The sequence below is a fragment of the Capra hircus genome, chromosome 23, assembly GCF_001704415.2.
Source record: "Capra hircus breed San Clemente chromosome 23, ASM170441v1, whole genome shotgun sequence".
NCBI classification, from domain to species: Eukaryota; Metazoa; Chordata; class Mammalia; order Artiodactyla; family Bovidae; genus Capra; species Capra hircus.
The window spans coordinates 45,172,418-45,197,775 of record NC_030830.1 but is presented as its reverse complement, the minus strand read 5'-3'; the positions used below and the strand labels follow the sequence as shown (position 1 = coordinate 45,197,775).

The 25,358-nt window shown below is 42.9% G+C and overlaps 1 protein-coding gene across 19 annotated transcripts in view; it reads left to right on the top strand.

Annotated features, from left to right (window-relative positions):
* The window catches only part of DST (dystonin), a 530,351-nt gene that overhangs the window by 254,004 nt on the left and 250,989 nt on the right, over positions 1-25,358 (top strand). For 18 of the 19 annotated variants that reach the window (XM_018038670.1, XM_018038677.1, XM_018038675.1 and 15 more), the window contains 3 exons: positions 13,160-13,249; positions 15,461-15,538; positions 17,726-17,818. In XM_018038670.1, the coding sequence (XP_017894159.1) occupies positions 13,160-13,249; positions 15,461-15,538; positions 17,726-17,818 (261 nt within the window). Of the gene's footprint in view, positions 1-13,159; positions 13,250-15,460; positions 15,539-17,725; positions 17,819-23,960; positions 25,079-25,358 lie in introns of those variants that run through there. The other variant, XM_018038674.1, reaches the window with a different exon arrangement.

The window sequence follows — 25,358 nt, the reverse complement described above, 5'->3', positions numbered from 1 at the left end:
TCCTAAGACTTGGTTTACCTGAACTCCATTCTGGCAGTCACTTCCCAGGTCAGTTTGGATGGGTCAGGGGGAACACTTAGAGGATTTGGTGCAGGAGTGGAGGTTTCCCTCTCTGTGTTGGTCATTGAGCAGCATTATTTAGTTCCAGCTGTATGAGAGGACACAGTGCCAGGTACCAATTGTAACAGATGCCCTGGTGGGCCCTGCGGGAGAGACAGATCCCCTCTGGGAAGTGGGCGATGGAGTTCATGATTCTGTGTCTTGAGTTTCTCTTTTCTTCTCCATCACCAGGCAGGCACTCAGGAGCCCACAGCTCAGGGCATGGCTAAGGTCACAGGCAAAGTACAGATGGCCCATCTTTTATTTATTGAACAGAACTTCTTTGTCTGCTGTATGAAGGGTACTGTGCGGGGCACGAAGCATTTATAATGAGGACCTAAGACTCTGTCCTCTTACGGGGCTTCCGCTTGTGCTATCATGTACGTAACACTCTTCTTGAAGGAAAAGGATGGTCGGTGGTGTCCTGGTATAAGCCAGGGACTACGGGAGGGCAAAGGAGGGACGCTTTCATGATTTGGGTGACACTGGAGTTTGACCTTGAAGGAAGAGTAAGATTCAATAGCCAGAGGAGTGGGGACAGAACAGCATTTCGGGTGGAAAGAATACCTCAAGTGCAAGCAGAGGCCGCCACTGTGCAGCCGACATGCCTTCCCAGCTCTCTCAGCCCTCGGGGTTGGGAGTGCAGCTGTCCCACCCGGGCGCTGGGGCACGTGTGTGCTGAACCGCACCACAGCTGTGTCCCCACTTCACCTTTGCACACGTGGCCCCTGAGTTCCAAGGTGGTCTCTTATCTGTCTAAAAGAGAGGATGTTCAGAACAGGGACTGGAGGAAAAATAAGATCCGCTTAGATGTTAGGCTTTAGTACGCAGCATACGTGGGCATCGTCTCTGATTCTGGTCATGAACGCCTGCGAGGACTAACTGTCAAGCGTCCATGGTCCACAGGTCTCTGCTGAGCAGATTGAAATCTGGAAATTTGGTAAAATCGCAGTGTCATTTAGGAGGTGATCCGTTTTTAAAAAAAAAAAATTGAAGTATATTGGATTTACAGTTAACTTCTGTACAGCAAAATTATTCAGCTATATATCTGTATGTATCTATATATACTGTGTATCTCTACATATCTATATTCCACAAAAAGAATACACACACACACACACACACACACACATACTTCTCCACATTCTCTTCCTTTATGATGTATAGGATGTTGAATACACTTGTTTGTGCTATACAGTAGGACCTTGTTGTTGTCCAGCCTGTGTATAATAGCTTACATCTGCTAAGCCCAGCCTGCTGCTCCATCCCTGGGAGGTGATCACTTTGAAAAAATTGATGCCAGCTTTTTCAGCTTAAATCTTCCCACAAAAGGTATAATTCTGTGGCAGAGATTCATTTCAACAACAGCGTATACAACATCTGTTAAAATTTTTCTCTATTAGTGATGGATAAACCAATATTTATGATTCTGCCCACACATTTGGGTCTGGGGGCCTTGGAGTTTCATCTGGATTGAAGGAAATGCTTTAACAGGGGGCAGGTTTCAGCGTGGTTGGGAGCAGAAGCAGTGGGATCGCATGATCTGGGGGTGTCTTTAAAAATAGTCTCCGTGTTCATCTCCCTGTGGCAGTTGTCTTGTCATAATCCCGGCTGCTTCAGAGGTTTAATGAAGAGGATGCAGCCAGTTGTTCAGTTGTTTACTCGGAAGGACTCGAGGACCTGGGCTTAGAAGAAGGGTGAATCAGTTGCATGTGGTGTATCAGAGAGCATCGCGCTCTTTTAAAGGGCTCAGAACCTTAACATGCGCTCCTGAGAGACCCTGAGATTTTCTAGTCTTTAAGACTTAAAAAGACAAGAAGCCACAGCTCGTGTTGCCCCTCTCTTGGAAGCACAGTGCTCCGAACGGCACACGGAGAGTGCCCACGCCGGTGTGACCCAGGGCGGCCCTCCCGGCTGGCTCCCCGCCCAGAACGGTACCCACAGCCCCGGCCACGCCGCCTGCAGAGGGCCCTGCCGCCTCCCATTCCTGAGCCTTGTCACCGGGCACCATCCCAGCCGGTGGCACAGCCTCGCTCATCGTCCTCTGCAAAGGAGGCGAAGTGACTCCTTGAGGGCTCGGTGGGGCCTTCGCTAAATGTGCCCAGAGGTTGTGGTTCTTTTTGCTGTAAACAGTTGTCCTAAAAGGAATTTTATTTTATGTATTTAAACAAATTTAAATTGAAGTGTAGTTGATTGACAGTATCATGTTAGTTTCAAGTGTATACCACAGTGATTCAGTATATATTTATGATTTATATATATAATATATAAATTATATATATAATACATATCTATATACTTTTCAGATTCTCTTCCCTTACAGGTTATTACAAGATATTGAGTAGAGTTCCCTGTGCTGTATACAGTAGGACCTTGTTTATTGTCTTTTTTTTTTTTTTTTTTGGCCAAGAGGCATGTGAAATCTTAGTTCTCTGACCAGGGATCAAACCCATGCCCCCTGCATTGGAAGGTGAAATATTGACCACTGGACTGCCAGACAAGTCCAGTTATCTGTTTTATGTATAATAGTACTCTCACCTGGAAACTCCCATGGACGGAGGAGGAGCCTGGTGGGCTGTAGTCCATGGGGCTGCTAAGAGTCGGACACGACTGAGCGACTTCACTTTCACTTTTCACTTTCCTGCATTGGAGAAGGAAGTGGCACCCCACTCCAGTGTTCTTGCCTGGAGAATCCCAGGGACGGGGGAGCCTGGTAGGCTGTAGTCCATGGGGTCGCTAAGAGTCGGACACGACTGAGCAACTTCACTTTGACTTTTCACTTTCCTGCATTGGAGAAGGAAATGGCAACCCACTCCAGTGTTCTTGCCTGGAGAATCCCAGGGATGGGGGAGCCTGGTAGCTGCCGTCTATGGGGTTGCAGAGTCGGACACGACTGAAGCGACTTGGCAGCAGCAGCAGCAGCAGCAGCAGCAGCAGCAGTAGCAGTGTGTATATATTAATCCCAACCTCCTACTTTGTCCCCCAACTCCCCTTTCCGCTTTGGTAACCATAAGTTTGTTTTGTATGTCTGTGAGTCTCTTTCTGTTTTATAAATAAATTCATTTGTATTTTTTTTTTTTACATTTCACATATATTTGTCTTTGTCTGACTTACTTAGTATGATAATGTCTAGGTTCTTTCATGTCGCTGCAGAAGGCCTTGTTTCATCCTCTTTATGACTGAGTAGTATTCCATCGCATACGTGTACCACATCTTATCCGTTCATCTGTCCGTGTACACTTAGATAGCCATGTCTTGGCTACGGTAAATAGTGCTGCAATGGACATAGGGTTGCATGCATCTTTTAAAATGATGATTTTTTTCCCCAGATACATGCCCAGGAGTGAGATTGCAGGGTCATATGGTAGCTCTATTTTTAGTATTTTAAGAAACCTTCACACTGTTCTCCATAGTGGCTGTTGCCAGTTTACATTCCCAGCAGTGTGGGAGGGTTCCTGTGAAAGGTATTTTAAATGGTGCCAAAAGGAGAGAGGGCAGCTCCTATTCGGGACAAGTGTCCACTTCACTGTTGAATTACTGTGCAACAGGCTGGGCTCTGACAGCCGGTCAGGCGTTTGACACAAGCCCCAGAGGAGATGATTCAGCTCAGAAGTATTCAGTAAGCAGGGGCCGTCGCAAGCCTTTTCATTAGAATTGCCAAGTCGTTGGAGGTTCTGTCTGTCTCCCTGACCCCTCTCTTGGACTCTGCTCTCTCCACCCAGCAACTGCCCAAGGCCTTCCTGTTCTCTCTCACTTTCAAAGCTCTTCTCTGGACCCCTGGGTGCCCCAGGGTGCCTCCCTCCCACACCCAGCCCCCACGGTTACTCCATCTAATCACTAACGGTGGTCAAAGCTTCTTTGAAATTGATAACAGACAGGTGTTAAGAAGAATATCAGTGTGATAAAGTGACTTGGAATTTGGAGGCAATGACCGATTGTTTCTTTATCCAAGGAGCTGTCTTATTTTTATCTGGGGACTGGTTGTATTTACTTGAGTTCATCTCCAGTTTCTAATAGTTAATTTGACCTAACTTACATTATTACCTTACCAGAGAGTCATTAAGTGGGGGTTTATGGAGGAAATACACATTTCTTGAACTAGTTGTAAGTTTTGGTCATGTCTGTAACTTAAATTTAAAATGAAAGTTAAAATTAAAAAAAAAATTATAGGTACTTCCCTGATGTCCAGTGGTTAAGACACCTCCAATGCAAGGGACACGGGTTCAGTCCCTGGTTAGGGAACTAAGATCCCATGTACTGTGACATGGCCAAAAAAAAAAAAAAAGAGTACTTCTAGATAAAGTTGGGCAAGAAAAGGAAAAAAAAAAGTTAAACATTTTTTACATGATTTCTATTGAAAAACATGTGCAATTCTGTTTCAGAACTTTTCTAGTAAAAGCTACAATTTGAGAAAACAGTGGAATTTGTTAAAAATGTTGGTGATAAAGGAATAGGACTTTGACAGTGGAGCGTGGGCTCCGTATGTCAGATCGGATCATTTCGTGTGTTTAGGACTTGGCACCTATGAGCTCACGTTGTGCATTGCTTTAATAATAATACTCTGCAGAGCAGTCACTATCTTGTTACAAGCAATAACAAGCAGTCTTGTTACATCGCTGTAGTCACACGCTTACATCTGTATCAATTTCATTTCCCCGACCAGCTCATTGATTATTCTTTGTCAGTGCTGAGTGACTCTGGCGCCTGCTTTCCTTTTGCCCAAACTGTAAGAAGGTGAATGGGAAAGAGATGAGTGTCAAAATGCAGGTGATTGGTGTCTTCCCATTTCCTGATGTTATTATTGAAAACTGTCCTTGATTTCTTGAAGTGATAAATGGTTTAAAGAAAGACGTGTGTCAGGTACGAGCCAGGTGGGCACTGGATTAAATTGAAAGGAGAGACCCACATCGTCTGGCCAAGCATCCTTGCCTTTGACCCTCGGTGACTGTCCTGCACCTAACCCCCACCCTTACCCCACCACCCCTTGTAAAGCTCACACGGAATGGATGATACTAACGTCTTTGTGAACTAGGGCTCCTTTGTTTGACGTCGTAGTACGGAGACTCTTTAGAATACATCCTTAATGAAAACCAACCCCCAGACAGTGGGCAGATACACGATACTAATATGTAGAGTAATTGACTTCTGAATTTTATTTTTCTCCTTCAGTTACATTATTTATAATTGTTCAGCACCAAGACGTAATACAGTTCTGCAGCCCATAAAAGATCTGCAGACCAAGGGGAAGACCCATGCAAAAACAGAATTTTATCTGTCTTTCTGTTGTAAAAGGGAGAACTGGAAGGAAAAGGAGACCCAAATCAGACCAAACTAAACCAGAACCAGGCACCCAAACCCCAAACAAATTATTACAGAAAATAGTTTCATCCTTTAACATTTCCAAAAGTTGAAATCTTCTTTTATAAATGTTCCTATGACAATGGTAAAACTATACAGAAGAAAATATAAGAAGTGCCTGGGTTAAAACCATAATCGAAATGCTCCCAAATCTTAACGTGTTTATCAGTAAGAAAGATGACTTTACTTAACGACCTACCTCGTAATGAAAGACTAGAGAAGACCATTTGTTTTTGTTTTTGTTTTTTTTTTAATTGGTTGTCGATTGTCCATCTGAAAGCTTAAAAGAGAAGTCTTCTTTGTCTGAGAACTAATCGTGTCCTTTATGGAGCAGACAGATTATGTGTACTACTTGTGGCCAACAACTGAGTTGTTTGAAACGCTTCCTCGTTTTATTCATTAATACCTTAAGATGTATGATGAATATCTTTATTTTATGGTTAGAAACCAGTGAAGGAGATAATTATGAGTGGCCTTAATGCCGACCTAACATGCTGCCTAGAGAAAAGCATGACCACCTTTTTATTACATCAGATAATGATATTTACCCTTTAGATTTCCCTGAACCAGATTAGAATTTACGGTAATTTAGGAAGAGTCTGAGCTGTGGGTTTATTTCTTCACCATTCTTGAAGAAATAGTACTGACATAAGTTTGTAATAAACAACCATTCAGAAAAGGGACCTACCGAAGCAAATGCAGTGTTTTAAAGCATTTCTGTGCATTTTTGAAGCATCCATTTACTTATCAGTAATTGATGTAGTAACTTATTGGCAGGTTATTTTTATTTTTGAGGTAGGACTTGTAAGGAGCTCACCCCCAAGAATGTGGTTGATTATTTTTCCTGAATGTATTTGTTCAGAATCAAAAAATTGCTTTGAATAACATCTTCATTCGTAGTTTCTCCTGAAGCTGAGTCTCCCGTTTCTTTCCACCCAAGGCTGCGAGGTGCTCTGTCTTGGGGCAAGCCTTTATTATTTATGTGTCTTTCTAAAGACAGGGGTTGTTTGCCAGAGTAGCATGTCCTTCAGCTTTAGGACTGCCCTAAGAGGGGCCTGGCCATCCTTGCCCGTGGTCTGTTCCTTGTTGCTGGGGTGGGAGGCATCCCCTTTCCCTGGGCTCAAGAGGGAGTGTGTGGCCCCCACCAGCGACCTTTCCTGCATCCTCGCCTATCGACTGGACCTTCAGCAGCTCTTTCTGGGTTTGCTCAGGATAGGATGGGAGCTTTCATGTTGCTCAGAGAAGGTGAGTCCTCATTCTGCTTGGGTCTCAGCGGCTGGCTCTGCTCAGGGCAGGCTGTCCGTACCCAGGAGGAGGTCAGGCCCCCACGCCCTGCCCCTGCGCCCCATCCCCACTCCTGTCCCCTTGGCGTCCTGGACGCTGTCCTTCCCTGGAGCTGGGAGCTCCCTCATCTGGCCCCCTGTTCTGGTTCTTTCCTGCAGGTGGGACACTCCCATCTTTGGGGGAGGCCTTCTCAGACTCCCACAGTTTCTGTCCTCCTAGCCTGTGGGCCTCAAGAAGTGGCGTGCGCTCTTTATCCACCTCTGTACCCTCCACCTCAGTTCAGGGGCTTCCCTGGTGGTCCAGGGGTTGAGAACCCACCTCCAGTGCAGGGGTGTGGGTTCGGTCCCTGGTCGGAGAGCTAAGACCCCAGACGCCATGGAGCGTCTCAGCCCTCCTGCCGCAGCTACTGAGTCTGTGACTTAAGAGAGCCTGCCTCATGCAGTGAAGAACCACTTTTTATTTTTGTGGCCCCAGAATAAAAGCAAGGTGGTACCTTGGTGTATGAGGAAGGCTTAATAAATATTTGCTGACACGAACTGCAGCTCTACAGTAGCGCTAAGGATAAATATGAGAAGTGAGATTTTCGTCCAGATTGACATCAACCACTAAAAGTCAGACTTTTGAAAAAGGCATCCTTAAGCATTACATAAGCAACTGTGTTTATATGTCTGAAGGTCAGCCCGATCTTCAAACTTGAATTTGATTTAGCCCATGTGAAATCAAGCAATTACAAGCTAAAGTAAAAATTCCAGAGTGCTATTTTGAGCAGTTAAGCCATTTCAATGATGAAGGCCTGGCATAGTGTACTCTGTTCTCTGTCGGAAATAAAATGGGAATATTTATGTGTCATCAGCAGGACCTTGTTCAGGGTCTCACCCCACCCACTTCTCCTCTATTTCCCTTCCTTAGGAAAACTCCTCCTAAGCAAAAGATGAGCGCCCTCTAGGGGTGAGCTTGTAGGTGCAATGCAGGACCGCATTTTAAGAAAGCCTGCAAAATTCTGGGAGAATCCCATAGGATTCAAAAAACACAGAAAAAGATGCTTCATCCCTGTTATGTAATTCCAGTTATATAATTTCACCCCAGAGTGTCCCAGAGTGCTTTCAACTTGTTCATCATTTCCTCGAGCACTATTTATTCAGACAGCTTTCTGTCCCAGAGGGAGAGAATATCCAAAATGAGAAGAATGTTTCATTAAAAAGTGAAAGTGGAAGGTTGAAACTCTGGCAGTTCGCAGTCATCTGTGAAGGAAAGTTACTAGGCCACGTGTCTATGACTCAGACATTGGACAAAATAAAAGGCTTTTCTGTGGCAGTTGAACTATTTCCTTCTTTTTCACCCCTGATTGATCACATGACTGGGTATTTCTCTAGGACCCCAGTTGCTTTCACTCACTTCACCCCATTGCCACTCCTTCTTCATAATACTATACTTTTTATTTTCCATAATGCTGATATTTAATTTTTAGTTGGCATTCTTTTTCTATCTCATTTGTTTTGTGGTGAGGAAAATGAGCCGTTAACTTATAAAGCACGCACACAGGGTCGGGTCCGTTTATGTATTTTTGTTTATTATTGTTAATAATGGTGCATTTGTTTTATATGGAGTCATGAAGATGAAAATAATGGTATCTTACATTTAGGTAGCGTTTTTCATATACAGTATTTCTCTGGAACCTTGGAATGACCCCCTGAGACAAGAAAAATAAGCAGTATTCCATGATAAATAATGACTCAGCATGTTTTCAAGCATTACAGAAGCTGAGTTAATCTGTTTCTGTATTTCTTCCTAAAATTCTTAGCAGCTTTCCATTTTACGTATTTTCTCTTTTAAGTTGATAGTGATTTTTTAAAAAATGATGACAGTTTTATTTTCAGGTCACAGAATTCTCGTTCTCTAGTTTGAACTCGAGGCCTTCTGTTTTCGGTCTTTTACTTTGCAGGTGAGAAAACGGAGGCCTCGAGAGGTTGGGCAACTGGTTCATGAGGCCTGCAGCAGAGGCATGGCTGAAATCCTTTTTCCCGCGTAATATGTTTTCTCTTTCCCTTACTTGGTTTTGCTTGGCTTAATCTTCTTCTTTAAACATGCCTAATTTAATTTTTTTTTATTGGTACATGAATGTGGTTGTGGAAAAGGACCCCTTGTGGTAGAAAGTTTCCCTCTTGTCCATAGTTGGGTTCAGTCTGGCAGAGCAAGTTGTGAAATTGCTTTCATGTATGTGTTTAGAATCACACCTCATCTTTTAAAAAATTGATTTCTAATTGATTTTTTAATTAATTGATCTTTTAAATTTTAATCGAAGTTGATCTACAACATTTTATTAATTGCTGCTGTACGGCAAGTAATTCAGTTATACACACACACACACAGTTTTAAAAAATATCCTTTTCCATTATGGCTTAAAAAATATCTTTTTCCATTATGGCTTAAAAAAATATCCTTTTCCATTATGGCTTAAAAAATATCCTTCTCCATTATGGCTTATCACAAGGTATTAAATATAGTTCCCTGAGCTGTGCATAAGGCCCTTGTTTATCCATCCTGTGTATTAAAGCCTGTCTCTGCTAGCCCCAGCCTTCCACTCCATCTATCCCCCACGCCCCTGCCCCTTGGCAACCACCGGTCTATTCTCGGTGTCTGTGATTCTGCTTCTGTTTCTGAAAGTGAAAGTTTCTCAGTCGTGTCCGACTCTTTGCGACCCCATGGACTGTGGCCTATGAGGTTCCCGCATCCATGGAGTTTTCCAGGCAAGAATACTGGAGTGGGTTGCCATTTCCTTCTCCAGGGGATCTTCCCTATCCAGGGATCGAACCCGGGTCTCCTGCCTCCGAGGCAGATGTTTTGCTGTCTGAGCCACCAGGAAGCCGTGTTTCATAGGTCGGTGCGCTGGTCTCGTATTTTAGACTCCACGTGTGAGTGGTGTCCTGTGGCCTTTGTCTCTCTCTTCCCGATTTACTTTGCTTCGGGTGATCGTCTCTAGGCTCATCCGTGTTGCTGCAGATGGCATTATTTCATTCTTGTTAATGGCTGAGCAGTATTCCTTTGTACGTATGTATGACATCGTTTTCCATTCATCTGTCGATGGACATTTAGGCTGTTTCCATGTCTTGCCTATTGATCACACTCATCATTAACCGTCCTGGAGTGACAAAGACAGCGGAAGTGTATCTGGATTGAACTGTGGCTCTGGCAGGCATGGGTGTGCACAGGGGATCAAGAGTGCGTGGCTTTCTTAACTTTGATTGTTCGTTCCTGCCCGGGCCGGGGCATCCTTACTGTGTGCTTATTTCCACTGTCCCTTCTGAAGATGTCAGACCTGCATGATAGAGTTGTCTGTTTTGAGATTCGACAGCTGCCTCAGGGTCAAGAGATGCATAATATTGTTTATATAACTGTGGTCTCTCCTGTTCCTGCTCAGGCTCTCAAGAATTAGGCTACTCTCTGATTACACGGGAGATACTCAGAGGAGTATATTGATTTAGATGTACACATATGCATGACATTCACAAGCTTAGCTCTTCTGCCTTGGGTGTTTTTTTTTTTTTTTTTTAACTGAAGTATAATTGACAGATAATATTGTATTGGTTTCAGGTATATGACATCATGATTTGATATTTGTATATGTTACAGGATGATCAAAAGTTCTAGTTATAATACCATTCATCACCAGACAGAGTTAACTTTCAGGATTTGGTTTCTTGGCAGCTTGCAAGTACGTGATACAGTACTGTTGACTGCGGTCCCCTGCTGCACACTGCACCCCCATGTCTCATTTATGGCTGGAAGTTTGTTTCCTGTGATCTGCTTCTCCTGTTTCACCCACTCCCCAGCTCCAACCCTTGGCAACCACCATTCTCTTCTCTGTATCTATGATCTTTGTTTTGTTTGCTCACTTGTTGTTTTTAGATTCCACTTATAAGTGAAATCATACAGTATTTGTTCTCTGTCTGACTTATTTCACTGAGTCTAATTCCCTCAAGGTCTCTGTTGTTGCAAACGGCAAGACTGTGTTTTTAGTGGCTGAGTAATACTCCACTGTGTGTGTGTCGTCTTTGTCCATTCGTCCACCCATGGACATCTTGTTTTTAAGTGGGCCCTTAGCCTTACGTTCAAGCTCATGGCTTGGAATGAGACCACGTCAGTTCTTACAGGGCTGGGATGTGTAACTAGAAAGCTGAGTATCAGCACTCATTTCACATTTTTGCTTGTCTGCACACGTGTGTGTTATGTATATCATAGATTTCGTCCTGAAAAGATCCTTGGAAATTGGCTCATCTCTGAAATGTTATTGAGTATTTCCGGGGAATGTCATTTAATGCCATTTATTTAACAGAAGGTAAACATTTAATGGAAGGAATACTCTCTTTGTAACCTATTTAGGTATTTATAAATTTTCTAAATAGGACTGTCTGAAATGTGTTATGATGTGCTCCTCTTTTTTTTTTTTTTTTTAGAAAAATGAAGCATTTTTAAGCTTGCTTTTACTGTTATATAATTATCTTGTGACACCAAAGAGTCAGCTGATATTCCTTGGGTATTGGGAAATCAAAATAAAAATGTCAGCTTGTGAAAATGGGAACACTTGGTTAAAAATAATCTGACTGTTTCGGTTTTGCTGGTCCTTTTATAGGTACTCTTGGCATTAGTAGTTAGAGCTATTAGGCCTGAGTGTGATGCTTACATTACTTGTCATTAATGGTGCGTAGATGGGTAAATGAATATTAGTTGAATATTAAAAAGTACTGTGACTTAGGCAGAAAGTCCCCAAACACTAGTCATAGGAGCTGATAAATTTGATATGAAACTCTTAAGGGAATTTTATTCTTCACTAATTACAAATATTTTCTGACAGTAAATCATACTGTATAGCATGTAGTCAGTTAAGATAATAAAATTTAGTAGTATTAATTTTTTTTTAATTGAAAGATTTAAAAATTGGAGTATTGACTCAATGGACATGAGTTTGAGCAAACTCCGGGGAACAGTGAAGGACAGGGAAGCCTGGCGTGGTGCAGTCCATGGGGTCGCAGAGTCGGACACGACTGAGCGGCCGAGTAACGACAACTGCTTAAGATGTCCCGGTAGCTTCAGCTTTACAGTGAAGTGAATCGGCTAGATGTATACATGCAGCCCCTCTTTTTTGGGGGTTTCCTTCCCATTTAGGTCACTGCAGAGCAACATTTAGTGGTATTTAAGCTGCTTTTTTAGACCCAAAAATCTTAACCATCAAAGGCTTGCTTCCAGTTTACATTAGGCCCTTTCTTTCTGGTTGCTCTGGAGTCAGAAAGTTTTGACCATACTTTGGATCTTTCTGTTTCTTTCTGCTGTTTAGTCACATGACACTTTGCACGTGCACAGAAGTTTGGCTCCTGTGTGTAAACCTCCAGAGTGTGTGTTCACGCAGACAGGGGGCCCGCAGGCCTGTGCCCACGTGCTGTGGGGGATGCTGGTCTCTGCCTCCGTGGACCCCGTCCTCGGCTCGCGAAGTAGCACAGGCCAGCATCACCCCAGGGAAGCAGGTTGGGGTGGGGACAGCCACGCTCGCGACCTGCTCTGACTGTGTCTGTCCGGCCGAAACTGACAGCGGGCTGGTGTGTGCCAGGGCTGTCCCTCTGTGGGAAGAGCAGAGCTTTGGGGCAGTTTTTGGTGGTTTGAGCTATAAACTAAGAAACTTAAACCAGCCTTGTTAACTGTCAGTTACTGTGAGTGTGGTTATGCGATTTATCCCCCGGGAGGGATAAATCACTGGTTGGGTTTAACATATACACACTACTATATATAAAATAAATAATTGGCAAGGACATACAGGGAACTCTACTCAGTACTCTGCAATAACCTACTGGGAAAAGACTGAAAAATAATCAATATATGTATAGATATAACTGAACCATTTTGCTGTGTACCTGAAACAAGAACAACGTTGTAAATTAACTGTAGTCCAATAGAAACTTTAGAAAGAAGCTATTCAAAAAGAAAAGAAAACTCTCCACCACAGGAAGATTTATGCTGTGCAGAGAAATTTTGAATAGAGGCCTTATAACCTCACATATATTTTTAAAAACTTTCAATTTTGAGATAATCATAGACTCACAGGAATTTTCAGAAGTAGTACCTAGAGTCTCATGGACGTTTTACCCAGGCTACATCTCTGGATTTTTAACATGTGTGCCTCTGGCATCTTGACTTTTGCGGCGCAGAGGTCAGGAAGACCAACTCAGGGCTGGGGGGCTAAACACTCACCTTGTTAAGGTGTCCCTGGTTGCTGTCTCAGGAATCGTGATTCAGGTCAGGGCCTGCATAAAACACTGCATGAATGGACACACAGGGAATGTTTTCTCCTCGTCCACTTTCTTGTCCGGATGTTAAGGATAATCCGAGTTCTATAACCAAATATTTTAAATTGTGTTTTTGTGCGTAGGTTCGAAAACACGTGAACGATCTCTATGAAGACTTGAGAGACGGACACAATTTGATCTCTCTTTTAGAGGTTCTTTCAGGAGACACCTTGGTAAGTTTTAAATTTCATAATTTATTTGGAGGAACGTGTGATCCTTTTTGCGTATGACCTAGTATGTTTTCGGCACAAACTGTTCAGATTTTTGCAGCATCCGTCTTGTGAGCTGCTATGAATTCTGCTTGAAGAAAGAGTTCTGGTTAGATTCGAAAGCATTTTCAGACTTTAAATAGTGTGCATTTGGGAGAGGGAAACACTTTGATGACCTTGCTTATGTAATCAGTTCTGTAATTAAAATACTACTGCTGTTCTTCCTTTTACCTTGGTTTTTTTTTTTAATGCTTAGCAGAATTTGGATGCATAATATAACCCCCTATTAAAAGACTCACCACTAGCAAGGAAATAAGCACCGCTTTCTGACAGATGGTCTAACCCCCTCCACAGGTGTCATCTCCTTCTCTGTGAACACCCCCCTCGGTTACCCGGTCCCTTCATTATGTTCTGTTCATGCTCTTCTTTTCATTTCTGGTCTGTCTTGTGTACTTGCTGTCCTGTCTTCTGTCTGTTATATTCATTAGCCAAGGGAGCGAGATTTTTTGAAGACCTTACGGTTGGTGAGTGCCTCAGAAGCATGCGAATATGAACAGCATGAGGATGTGGAGGATGAGGATAAGGGGGTAGGTGTCGCCCCCGTAACTCGACTAACCTAGCCGGTACAGTGCGGTGAGCGCTAACACCATAGAGTAACCCACGGCTTCTGGCTCCTGTTTAGAAAATGGTGCAAAGGCCCCAAGACCCGCAGGGAGGTGGATGTGTGTGGACCAACAGATTGGACAACAGACATATTTTCTCTTTAAATGTATTTCTGTATCTCTTGCACTGCATGGTATTTGAACATATGTGCTTAAACTATAGGATGGCATCTGAGCTAATGAAGTTTATATACCTTTTGTGTAAGTGTGAAGGTTTACAATTACAACCAGCCTGCTAATTTTTATGCATATCAGTTCCACTTTTGAAATTGATATTTCAGACATAACTGCTCATTGCTTTAATGGAAGGAACGTATGGACATTTATTTTATATTTAAGACTGTGCTTTAAGGCATGCCTATTGGCAGTTGGTATTAGATAGACATTCTCTGCCTGCCTTATCTGTCTCACTTTATTTGGGGAGGATGTTTTAAATGCCAGGGTCCTGACAGAGCTGTCTCATCCCCGAGAGCCTCAGTCAGCTGAGCCTACCTCTGCAAGACAGATGCGTTTCTTTGGTCATCAGATCCCCAGAGCCCCCTGTTTTCACTGGAACGTGTGTTTTGTGGATGCAGTGGGGATTCATCACCATCATTCTTATATGGGGTTATTTCCCCAGCCTGTGGTCCGCCGTCTGTTTAATTCTGCTGCCTTTGGCTTCAGCAACCTAGTCACGTTTCGGCTCAGCTCTCAGTTTTCTTTTTTTTTCCCTTTGGAAGATTTTATGTGGTCAGTTATCAGCTCCATCCTTTGTAGTTTTGTTGAACATTTTCTCAGCTCTGTTTCCTTATGTTTTCCTTCTGCTGACTTGTAACGTTTCTTAAGGGAAACGGCATCAAGGAAAAGAATTACGGTTTGTCAGTTTCCCTGACATAGCACGTCATCACGTCCATCCCCAGGCAGTGTCAGACAATTAAAGTCCAACCGATTGTGTGCAAAAACGAAAATAAAGAGGAAATATATTACATGGCTTTAATTGCTTTTCTCTCTCCTGTATCATGGCTAAGTAAACCTTGACTGCCTTTCTCCTTCTTAGTGGTTTTTATACTAACTGCATGCTACTTTACCTCATTTTCATTAACATGCCATACATATATAATTTAAAAACCCTCTTGAGTTAGAGTTTATTAAGAAGGTAAATGGGGAATGGTATTTAATTCTTTGCGTGCATCCGAGGCTAAATAATTGTAGGCTAGACTTGTAGTATAGTGAATATGAAATGTCTGTATATTCTGTGGCTCTTTCTCTTTTCCTTTTGCTTAAATAAAATATTCATAGTGAAGGATCTGTTTAAATAAAACATATTCAGAAAAGTCCCTAGTTTACACTGAATCTCAGGTAATTCAAAAAAATTAAAATATCATTAAAAATTTAATGGACTTCCCCAAACAGTAAATTTTTGACAGTATGACGAGCATACAGTGTATTTATATAGTATATTCAGTATATTTAGCATGGTCAGTGGTGTCAGAAAATATGATGTTTTTTATACCCTGCATTTTTCTCTTCTTAGCCCAGAGAGAAGGGTCGGATGCGTTTTCACAGACTCCAGAATGTACAAATTGCCCTTGACTATTTGAAAAGACGCCAGGTATGATGTTTGAATTTCAAAGCTGTAATTGTATAGTACGACACACGTGTGACTGAACAGGGAACGAACAGGTTAAATTTGACTTTGAGTTAATCATTAACATTTAATATGATTTGATAATGATTTAATAATCACTAACAGAGGTTCTCTGGTGGCCCAGAGTGTAAAGAGTCTACCTGCCATGCAGAGACCTGGGTTCAATACCTGGATCGGGAAGATCCCCTGGAGTAGGAAATGGCAACCCACTCCAGTATTCTTGCCTGGAAAATTCCATGGTTGGAGGAGCTTGGCGGGCTACAGTCCGTGGGGTTGCAAAGAGTCGGATACAAGTGAGCGACTTCACTTTCATAACATTAAACTTCTGCTTTTGTGAGACTGATATTTTAAAATATTTTTAAACGTTTGTTCCAAAGAACAGGAAATTAATCACAGGTGTAAGCCCAGATGAATTATAAGTGGCTGCATTACCATCTGAATAACAGCTACTGCTTTTCCTTCTGTTGGAACTGGAATGCTTTTGCCTGGGAACTTAACGACATTTTAGTAGCAACAGAATGTCGAGAATGTCAAAGAACAGTTATTAGTGGTGGGGAGAGAATATTTTTTATACTCAGTTTGTAAAATTGCCTTTTTAAAAATAAAAGATAGTTTTTATAATACTTAAAAAAACTTTGCATATGTTTATTTTTAAAATGTAATAGTGAGGAGGCAGAAGTTCATATTTTATAAGCAGGTACAACTGGATGATTTAGAAGCGGTTAAAAATAAAACAGTTCTGACAACAGCCCCCAACTCGCTTGAGGTTTCAGAAGAAATCATGGGAGAAAAAGGAACACTGAATTGGATTTGATCTTGATTGGGTACCACTGTGATTAACATAGTATCAGCCAAGTGATTGGTAGCTTTCAGTTAGGAGAAAAAAGGAGACAGCGAAACTCAGGAGAATTGAAAGTGACTAAAAACTGAGAAATCAAAGGTGGCAACAGTTTTGCTTTTTTATGGAGAGGGAAAAAAGAGAAGAGAGGGTAAGGAAGAGGAGGAGACGCTGTTGTTAGCCCTTCATTTGGTTTATTATGAACATCACAGTGCTTTTAGTTACTGCTGCTAAGTGGCTTCAGTCGTGTCCGACTCTGTGCGACCCCAGAGACGGCAGCTCACCAGGCTCCCCCGTCCCTGGGATTCTCCAGGCAAGAACACTGGAGCGGGTTGCCATTTCCTTCTCCAATGCATGAAAGTGGAAATTGAAAGTGAGGTCGCTCAGTCGTGTCCGACTCTTAGCGACCCCATGAACTGCAGCCCACCAGGCTCCTCCATCCATGGGGTTTTCCAGGCAAGAGTACTGGAGTGGGTTGCCATTGCCTTCTCCACTTTTAGTTACTAAATTCTAGCAAATACTCAGTGCTTATCTTTTAAGTGTTATTGATATTTGCCTTACTAGTCTTAATTCTAGTGGGAGTTTCCAGAAGATTAATGGTTAATTGTGTCTCCTTGTCGAAATGTTTTTGGTAGTGATTTGTCCAGGAAGTAACATGTTAGGTATCATTCATGATATTTAATTGTTTTTCCAGGAAGTGTTAGTTATCATTATTGCATGAATTTATCTGAACGCATAATTTGACAGTTGATAAGCTTTACATCTGGTTATTATTGACATATTATTTTTAAAGTTTTGAATAGTCTGCTGAATGTCCAGTGACTTACATAGTTACTTATCTTGGTAGCAGTCTGTGGTAGACAAATGGAATAATAATGTTAGATTTCTTTTTTACACTCTTTGTGATAGAAGTGTGATAAAACTGTTAAAATTATTTGATGGTTCAGAATAGTTTCCTACTTAATTGTAAAATAACGCTTATTTTCAAAAAACAATATTATTTCTAGTTTAATAACTTAAGTATTTAGGACTTCTCACTTGAACTGTGATTTTGTTTTGACAAGTGTACTTTGAGTACTTGCTGTAGAAAACAAAGCCAAACGTTTATGTTTATTTTGGCTTTGTTGTTCCTCGGTAATTTGCAGCCTCTGTAAGATGCAGCCTAGGGGTAAAACAGTATTTTAAAGGATTACTGGTATTAAAATTATTCAGGCTTCTTTTATATCTAATTTAGAATCATTTATGTAGGTAAAAATAACTCATGGGCTGGTTGAAAAGCATTTTGTTTTCTCTTTTCTCTTTTCACAAAACAGGTGAAATTAGTGAATATTAGAAATGATGACATAACAGATGGAAATCCCAAATTGACTTTGGGATTAATATGGACAATAATTTTGCACTTTCAGGTAAGCCCAGTTTTCTTAATTGTCATTTTTTTTAACCTCATTGATGGTTTTCAAGTGGTTCATGTGAAGGGTGAATTATGCATTCACATCCAACAGGGGAAAATAAATTTCAGACTTTGTTTCTCTTTTAATTTAGTTTTTCATTTTATATTGATGTATAGTTAATTTACAGTGTTGTGTTAGTTTCCAGGGTAGAGCAGATTGATTCGTAGGCATGTACGTATATCCATTCTTTTTCAGATTGTTTTCTCATATAGATTATTACAGGATTTTGAGTAGAGTTTCCTGTGCTGTACAGTAGGTCCTTGCTGATTATTTACTTTATGTTTGGTAGTATGTATCTATTAATCCTAGACTCCTTATTTATCTGTCCCCTCCTTTCCCCTTTGGTAACCACAAATTTGTTTTTGAAGTCTGTGCCTCTGATTCTGTTTCGTAAATAAGCTCATTTGTATCAGTTGTTTTTTCAGATGCTACATATAAATGATACGATATTCGGACTTTGTTTCCTAAACAATATATTTGTATTGTTCCCCTCAGTAACATGCTGCTTATGGACTTGGCACCCTTTTTCCTGTTGTTGAAAAGCTTAGAATGTTTTTAGAACAGTGCTTGTAATCTCAAGAGTTGGAAGACAGAGATTCCCTTTTATTGAATGTAGACCCGTTTCTTGGTTTATTGGCCAACATTACCTGATTGAGAATCATAAAAATGTTATGACGGTCCTGGCCATCTGCAGTTTCTGAACGTGCCCGCTTTCTCCTGGTGCTGTAGACACTAGGTGGCAGTGTTGTTCTCACAAAGAGATTCCCTGCGTTCGCGCCATCCGTGTTTCCTGTGGCGTTGTACTTTCTCAAACGAGATAGGAGAGTAAAGGCATATTTATTACTATGAATTATTATCTAATTACCAGTGCCCTTTATCTAATTAAAAGGCTGCTTTTGATCCTTTGGTTTTTGTAAAATGATACATTGAAAAAATAATCTTCAGTTGGTTTAAGGTGAGTCCTACTGTTGGCGCTTGGTTTGGTTTATCAGTCCCTCGGGACAGTGTCGTGGAGTGTCGTGTTGGTGGGCACACGGCACGTCCACCCATTGATGGCTGTGTGGCGGGCCTTGGAGGAGGAAGACACGGCTTGCCGGCTTAGAGAGGAGCTGTGGTTTTGACCACATCTTGGGAAGAAGAAGACTTATTTCTAATTTTTAAAAACTTTTAGTGGGATACAGGGTTTGTAGGGGAGTGGTGGAAATAATGTAACTGGGGCTCATTTGGGAACAGGCTGAATCTGGCACATATGGACAGCTATAGAAAGTAGAGTCCTGCAGATTCCAGGACTCGGGTAGGCACTAGAACACAGAGGCGAGGACCCAGGGACCAGGAGACCAGGTGACTGGGGTCAGCTGGCCAGCCGATAGAGCAGCTGATACAGATATATTAGGCAAATGTCCGCTCAGCGGGGCTTGATGACTGGGAGCTGGAGTCAGGGACCCTCATCACTAGAGGCCCATCCTTAGGGGACCTGGGGTTTGGGGCCTGGCTCCAGACCCGAAAGTTTGTTACTGGAACAGGTGAAGTCTAACTAGAATGGGCCATAAAGCAGAATTCACATGGAATTGCTCAGCAACTTTCCCAGGGATCTAGAACTTGAGGGTTGAAACTGCAGGAGACCTTTGGAAACAGTCTATTGTTACCGACAGCCGATGACACAGGCTGTGTCTGGATTTTGCATGTCAGAGTTGGGGCTCACCCAGGCTCTGGAGGGAGGCACAGCTGAGTGTCATCGTCAGCTCTTTAATCTGTGGCTGTGAAGACATTGAGCAAGTCACCCAACCGTCCTGCACCTGAAAAATGATGTTTTAGAACTCTATATGGACTCCAGTAAAATCAACAATGACCGCAGGCCGCAGTCAAGATGAGTGGAGAGGGGGAGGTGTTGCCCTCAGAACGGGGTGTTAAAGGCCAGGACTTGGGTGCAGAAGAAAAGGTGAATCCAGGGTGGTGTTTTGGGGGAAGACAGGATGGACTTGAGGGGTTGGTTAAAGATGCCGCTGAGCCGTTAAACCCGGGAGGTAAAAAGCCAGCAGACAGCTGGGGGAGGTGGAGGTGAGGGGAGAGGGAAAGGCCATGGCATTGGTGGGCTTGACGTGTGTCGGGGGGCGGGGGGTCCCCTGGCTTCTGTCTGCCAAGCAGCTGGAGATGCGGGCGGAGCAGAGCCTGGGAGTCAGAGGTACCGCCGATAAACCTGGGGCTCTCCAGAAGGCGAGGGTCCTGAGTCTGTCAGAGAGGAGGGGCCTTCGGAGGGGCCGGTGGAGAAGAGCAGAGAGAGAGGACGCAAGTTTGGGGGAACCATCCACCTGGGGACACAGAAGGAGCGGGGGGCCTGGCCCACAGCCGGCTGGCGTCAGTGACCGCCTGCTTTCCCTCCAGCACCTTCCCGGTCCTGCAGCGCCCCCTCGTCCTTCTCTTTATTTATATTGAGAAGGATTTGTCACCCCGGATTATAGTCGGTTTCACCAGAATTCTTCTGAGAGAGAGAAACGTGGACTTCATTTCTTGTTGTAGCTGCAAGAAAACGCAGCATTGACAGAGCCAGGGGAAGAGGATGTCAGGAGAAGGGAACGGTGGGCAGCCTGGCATGCCCCCGAGGGCCCGACAGAGTTAGCAGTGAGTGCAGTGGGTGCTTTTGTCTGGGAAGACCCCGGGGGTTTTGGGGAAGGTCCATTCAAGTTCCTGAGAGCAGAAAGTAAAGGACCGAAATGTAAGTGGTTGGAAATTAGAAGCAATGTGTTTAGACCCTAAGTTGAGGGAAATGGAAAGCAAAGAATCGTTAAAGAAAGAATTATATATCAAGTGTCTCTGGAAGAGAGACGTTCAGTTCAGTTCAGTTCAGTCGCTCAGTCATGTCCGACTCTTTGCGACCCCACGAATCAAAGCACGCCAGGCCTCCCTGTCCATCACCAACTCCCGGAGTTCACTCAGACTCACGTCCATCAAGTCAGTGATGCCATCCAGCCATCTCATCCTCTGTCGTCCCCTTCTCCTCCTGCCCCCAGTCCCTCCCAGCATCAGAGTCTTTTCCAATGAGTCAACTCTTCGCATGAGGTAGCCAAAGTACTAGAGTTTCAGCTTCAGCATCATTCCTTCCAAAGAAATCCCAGGTTGGATCTTCTTGCAGTCCAAGGGAGTCTCAAGAGTCTTCTCCAACACCACAGTTCAAAAGCATCAATTCTTTGGCGCTCAGCCTTCTACACAGTCCAACTCTCACATCCATACATGACCACAGGAAAAACCATAGCCTTGACTAGATGGACCTTAGTCAGCAAAGTAATGTCCCTGCTTTTGAATATGCTATCTAGGTTGGTCATAACTTTTCTTCCAAGGAGTAAGTGCCTTTTAATTTCATGGCTGCAGTCACCATCTGCAGTGATTTTGGAGACCCCAAAATTAAAGTCTGACCCTGTTTCCACTGTTTCCCCATCTATTTCCCATGGCGTGATGGGACTGGATGCCATGATCTTCATTTTCTGAATGTTGAGCTTTAAGCCAACTTTTTCACTCTCCACTTTCACTTTCATCTAGAGGCTTTGAGAAGAGGACCAGCCAAAAAAGTACCAACATAAGTTTTGTTTCTTTTTTTGAATTTATTTTTTATATAAATATAGTTGACTTGTAATATGTTAATTTCTGCTATACCCCAAATGTTTCAGTTTTACACACACACAGACACACACACACAGTATTTTCCATATTCTTTTCCATTATGGTTTATCACAGGATGCTGAATATGGTTCCGTGTGCTATACAGTAGGACCTTGTTTATCCATTCTATATATAATAGGTAATGCATGTGCTAATCCCAAACTCCCAAGACTTTTGCTTTTAATATGATCCTGTGGCATATTTTATGAAATCCAGTGTATTTTAGGACCTGCATTACAAGATATTATGACTGTTAGATTATCACCAGTATTTTAAAATTAGATCAAGGTTTAGTTAAAATGGAGCATTTCAATGTTTTGTATAGAATAGAAATGTTCCTTTTTATTTAAAGAAATACTTTTAATCCTATGATAATTTAAGATTAGAATGATTTTTTATGCCAAGACAGAAGGCTATTTATAGCTGTGGTAATCATCCTCACTCAACATGACTGGGACGTTTTTCTCCTCTATACTTTACATAAATAAGGGAAGTGATTTCAGAAGACCAATTTATTTATTGATTTAAAAATTTTTATTTGAGCATCACAAATTGACAGTCTGTTATAGCTGGGCAGTCTGAAGGTTGTGTTGCCAGTACAGTAATCTTGTGTGAGTTACCTGATGCTAGGTCCAGAGATACTATGTGACCGACTAGGGTTCTTGGCCTCCTTAATCAGTAGCAGTTGATGAGAGGCCAGATAAGAAATTCAGGCAGGGCTTTCTGGGGGCTCCTGGCTGCAGCATGGAAAGTGAGAACAGGTTCCCTGCTCTGTCCCTGAGGTGGGATGAGCGCCTTCCTCATGTGGGGTCAGGGTGGGGGCCTGACCGGGGCTTGGGCTGGAGGTGTGGCTCAGGTGGTGTGCCCACCCCTTTGGTGGTCGTGTGTGCAGGGGGCATGCGCAATACCCTGCTTTTGCTCTGGGCTCTTCAAAAGTGGCAGTTGGGTTTTTTGGTCTCTCTGTATCTTTTGCCCAGAATTTGCCCCAGCTGTGTGCATGCAGTCAGTTTTAGTCCCATACGGTTTCTTTGTATTTTGTTGCTCCAGGAGAGGGTTGTTCAAGTGCAAGTATTGCAACCAAGGGTCCCAGATCCCAGTCTGTCTCACCAAGATGATGGAAGTGTATTGCTCTGTCTATTGGGAGAATGTTTGTAATACTGACTATAATCTGGGCTGTTGAATCTGTCACAGTATAAATAAAAGTAGGGATGTAGAGGAGGGTGTGTTTCGGTGGGATTAGGAAGGTCTTAGAGAATAAAGGAAATTGGCCCTGATGTTGTAGACAGGCTTTGCAAGGTGAATGCCAGCTAACCAGGCAGAGACTGCAGTGGAGCCGTTTCCAGTGGGGGACAGCAGTGTGCAGTGGCCTGAAGAGGGCCAGCTTATGGGTTTGGTGGGGCTGGAAGGAAGTGCAAGTCAGTGGGTGTACCTTTGTTGTGTTAGTGCTCATGCCAGCCATTGACTTCTAAGTTCTCTTGAAAAACGTCCCAGTGCCAATGAAGACATTGAGAATAAATTAAAAGCAAACCAGCCGGAAGCTTTATTTTTACCAGCTTGTCTTCTTGGATATAATTCTTTTTTCTGATAGAGATTGTTTAATTTCCTCTTGAAATGATTAAGGAAAACCTCACCATGCACGTCTGTTAGTGACAATTATCAGGCACATTGCTAACTTGACTATTTAATTGAATAGCTTCGTTTAGAAAAATGTGAGTTCCATTTTTGGATCAGTCTAAAGACAATCTAGAGAAAGTCAGTTACCAGTTTTTTATTAGTCAGCTGATTTTAATTTTTGTGTAAGACTAGTCATATGATGCTAATTTCCTTTTCATCATATCAGTGACTCAGTCTTAGAAAGAGGCACACCTTGGGTCATCAGGCTCCATTCTGATTTATTATTTATACAGCACAGCCATGGTAAAACTGCATAATATTTAACTAGGGTACAAGTATAAAAGTTCCATGTAAAGTTCAACTGCCTTAAGTCATGTGTAAGAACACACAGGTGTTTCTTTTGGCTAAGTGTTTCAAGCTTGAAATTATAAAATTTATCAAGCTACTCGTATGAAAATCCTAATGATCATAGAAAGAGAAATGGCTTGGAAATTTGTCATATGAAAAATATGACAAGCTATTTAAAGGGATTGATTTTAGAAATGATTTGACTAGAATGTTGTAGGAATTTAGCATGTATTCTCTCTCCTTCAGCTGTGGATCACTCTGTTCTTTTGGTTTTTTGCGTGTGTGTGGTTGCTGTTTTTAAATGTGTCTTAATAGAGTTTATAGAGGTTTCTGAGCCTAGTTTTTGGGGCAAGTGCCAACATTCGTTTGTGTTCCTTAAGTAAAAAAAGTTGTACAGTCAGGAGTCTCTGAAACTAAATCTGAAAGGCACTTTGGAACTAAGTTTGAAAGGCACTTTGCTAAACGTCTCCTGACTGGTATTTGCTTTCTGTTTGCGCTCAGATTTTTCGCATCGCCAGTCATTCCAAAGGTTAGAGCAGACTTGGGTAGTATAACTACATTTCAGAAAACCGAAAGGAAAGCGAGGGTCAGAATGTTTTTGTGCAGCAAGGCTAAGGGTTTGCCTTGAAAGCTCATCAGCATGTCATTTGACAGTGAGCAGTGATGTTTGTCTAAGAGGATTGCTGGCCAGAAATAAGCCACGGCGTCTAATGAGACCCAGGGCTGGCCGGGCAGGATGCCACGGCGTTTCTTGCGGGTGCCTTTCTCATGAGCAAGATGGCCTCACGCTGAAAAGGATGGTCACAAAGTCTGAGGAGTTAGGCTGCGTGGAGATCTGAGGAAGCGCCGGCTTTTGAAATGAGGGACTCTGTGCAGCTGTGAGTTTCTGCAAATCAAATGGGGAATGTCTGTGGATGTGTGCGAGCCGAGAAAGAAGAACAGTATCTGGATCCTGCCAAAGCTCCTCTGAGACCTGAAAAGTACTCTGCTGGAAGAAGAAAATACTTTAGACGGGACCTGACTAAGAAAGCAGCAGATGACTTAGAGTCAGGAGGGCCTCGGCTTGATGATGAGGGGAAGAGAAGCGCCCGCCCGCTCTCCGGGGGGCAGGCAGCCCCCCGGGCCCGGGGGCTGGCGCAGGAGGTGGGGGCCAGCCCTGGCCTCACTCTGCAGGCAGGGGTCCAGCCCCAGACGGCGAGTGGTCAGCGTCACCCGGGGGGCCCTTCTCAACATCAGGAAACCCAAGTCAGAGTCAGCAAACCAGAGGAAAGGGTTTCAGAAAAAGACAGCACCCCCTACCATGCAAAGAGGAAGGACCACTTTAATGATGTCCACACAAGAAAAAGAACATTCCAGAGAAAAACGGGTGGCTTTTCTTCGCAAAAGGCAGCCAGCTTAAGTTCCATTCACTGTGGTACAGAGAGATCACTTGAAAATGGTGGGTTTTCTGAAGATCCATCCAAAAATGACAGCAGTATTCAAGAAAAGCAAAACACGGAAAGATCTTGCCTTCAGGAAGCACACCATTTCCAGTTTGGAAAAAAGAGATGTCCTTCCCTCTGTGATAATATGTCCTTCCCTTCCAAGGACACAGAGGAGGTAAGTACAGCCGGATCCTGAGTTCACCGTGTAAGTAAGGACTCCAGGTGCACGTAGCTGCTGGGGGTTCTGCAGCTTGTCCTTTGTGGATGCTCTCTTTACGGTCATCTCTGTGAAAGCTCTTGATGCATTTCACTAGGTTGGACTGTGATTTTATTTTTTGTGATGCATTCTTTAATCATGACTTTATTTTAAAGCCTTTACATTTTTGTTATTATTGGAAGACTTGGCACGTCTTTTGAATTTCTGTAGTTAATGTTTCCTGTTTTTTCCAATGGAA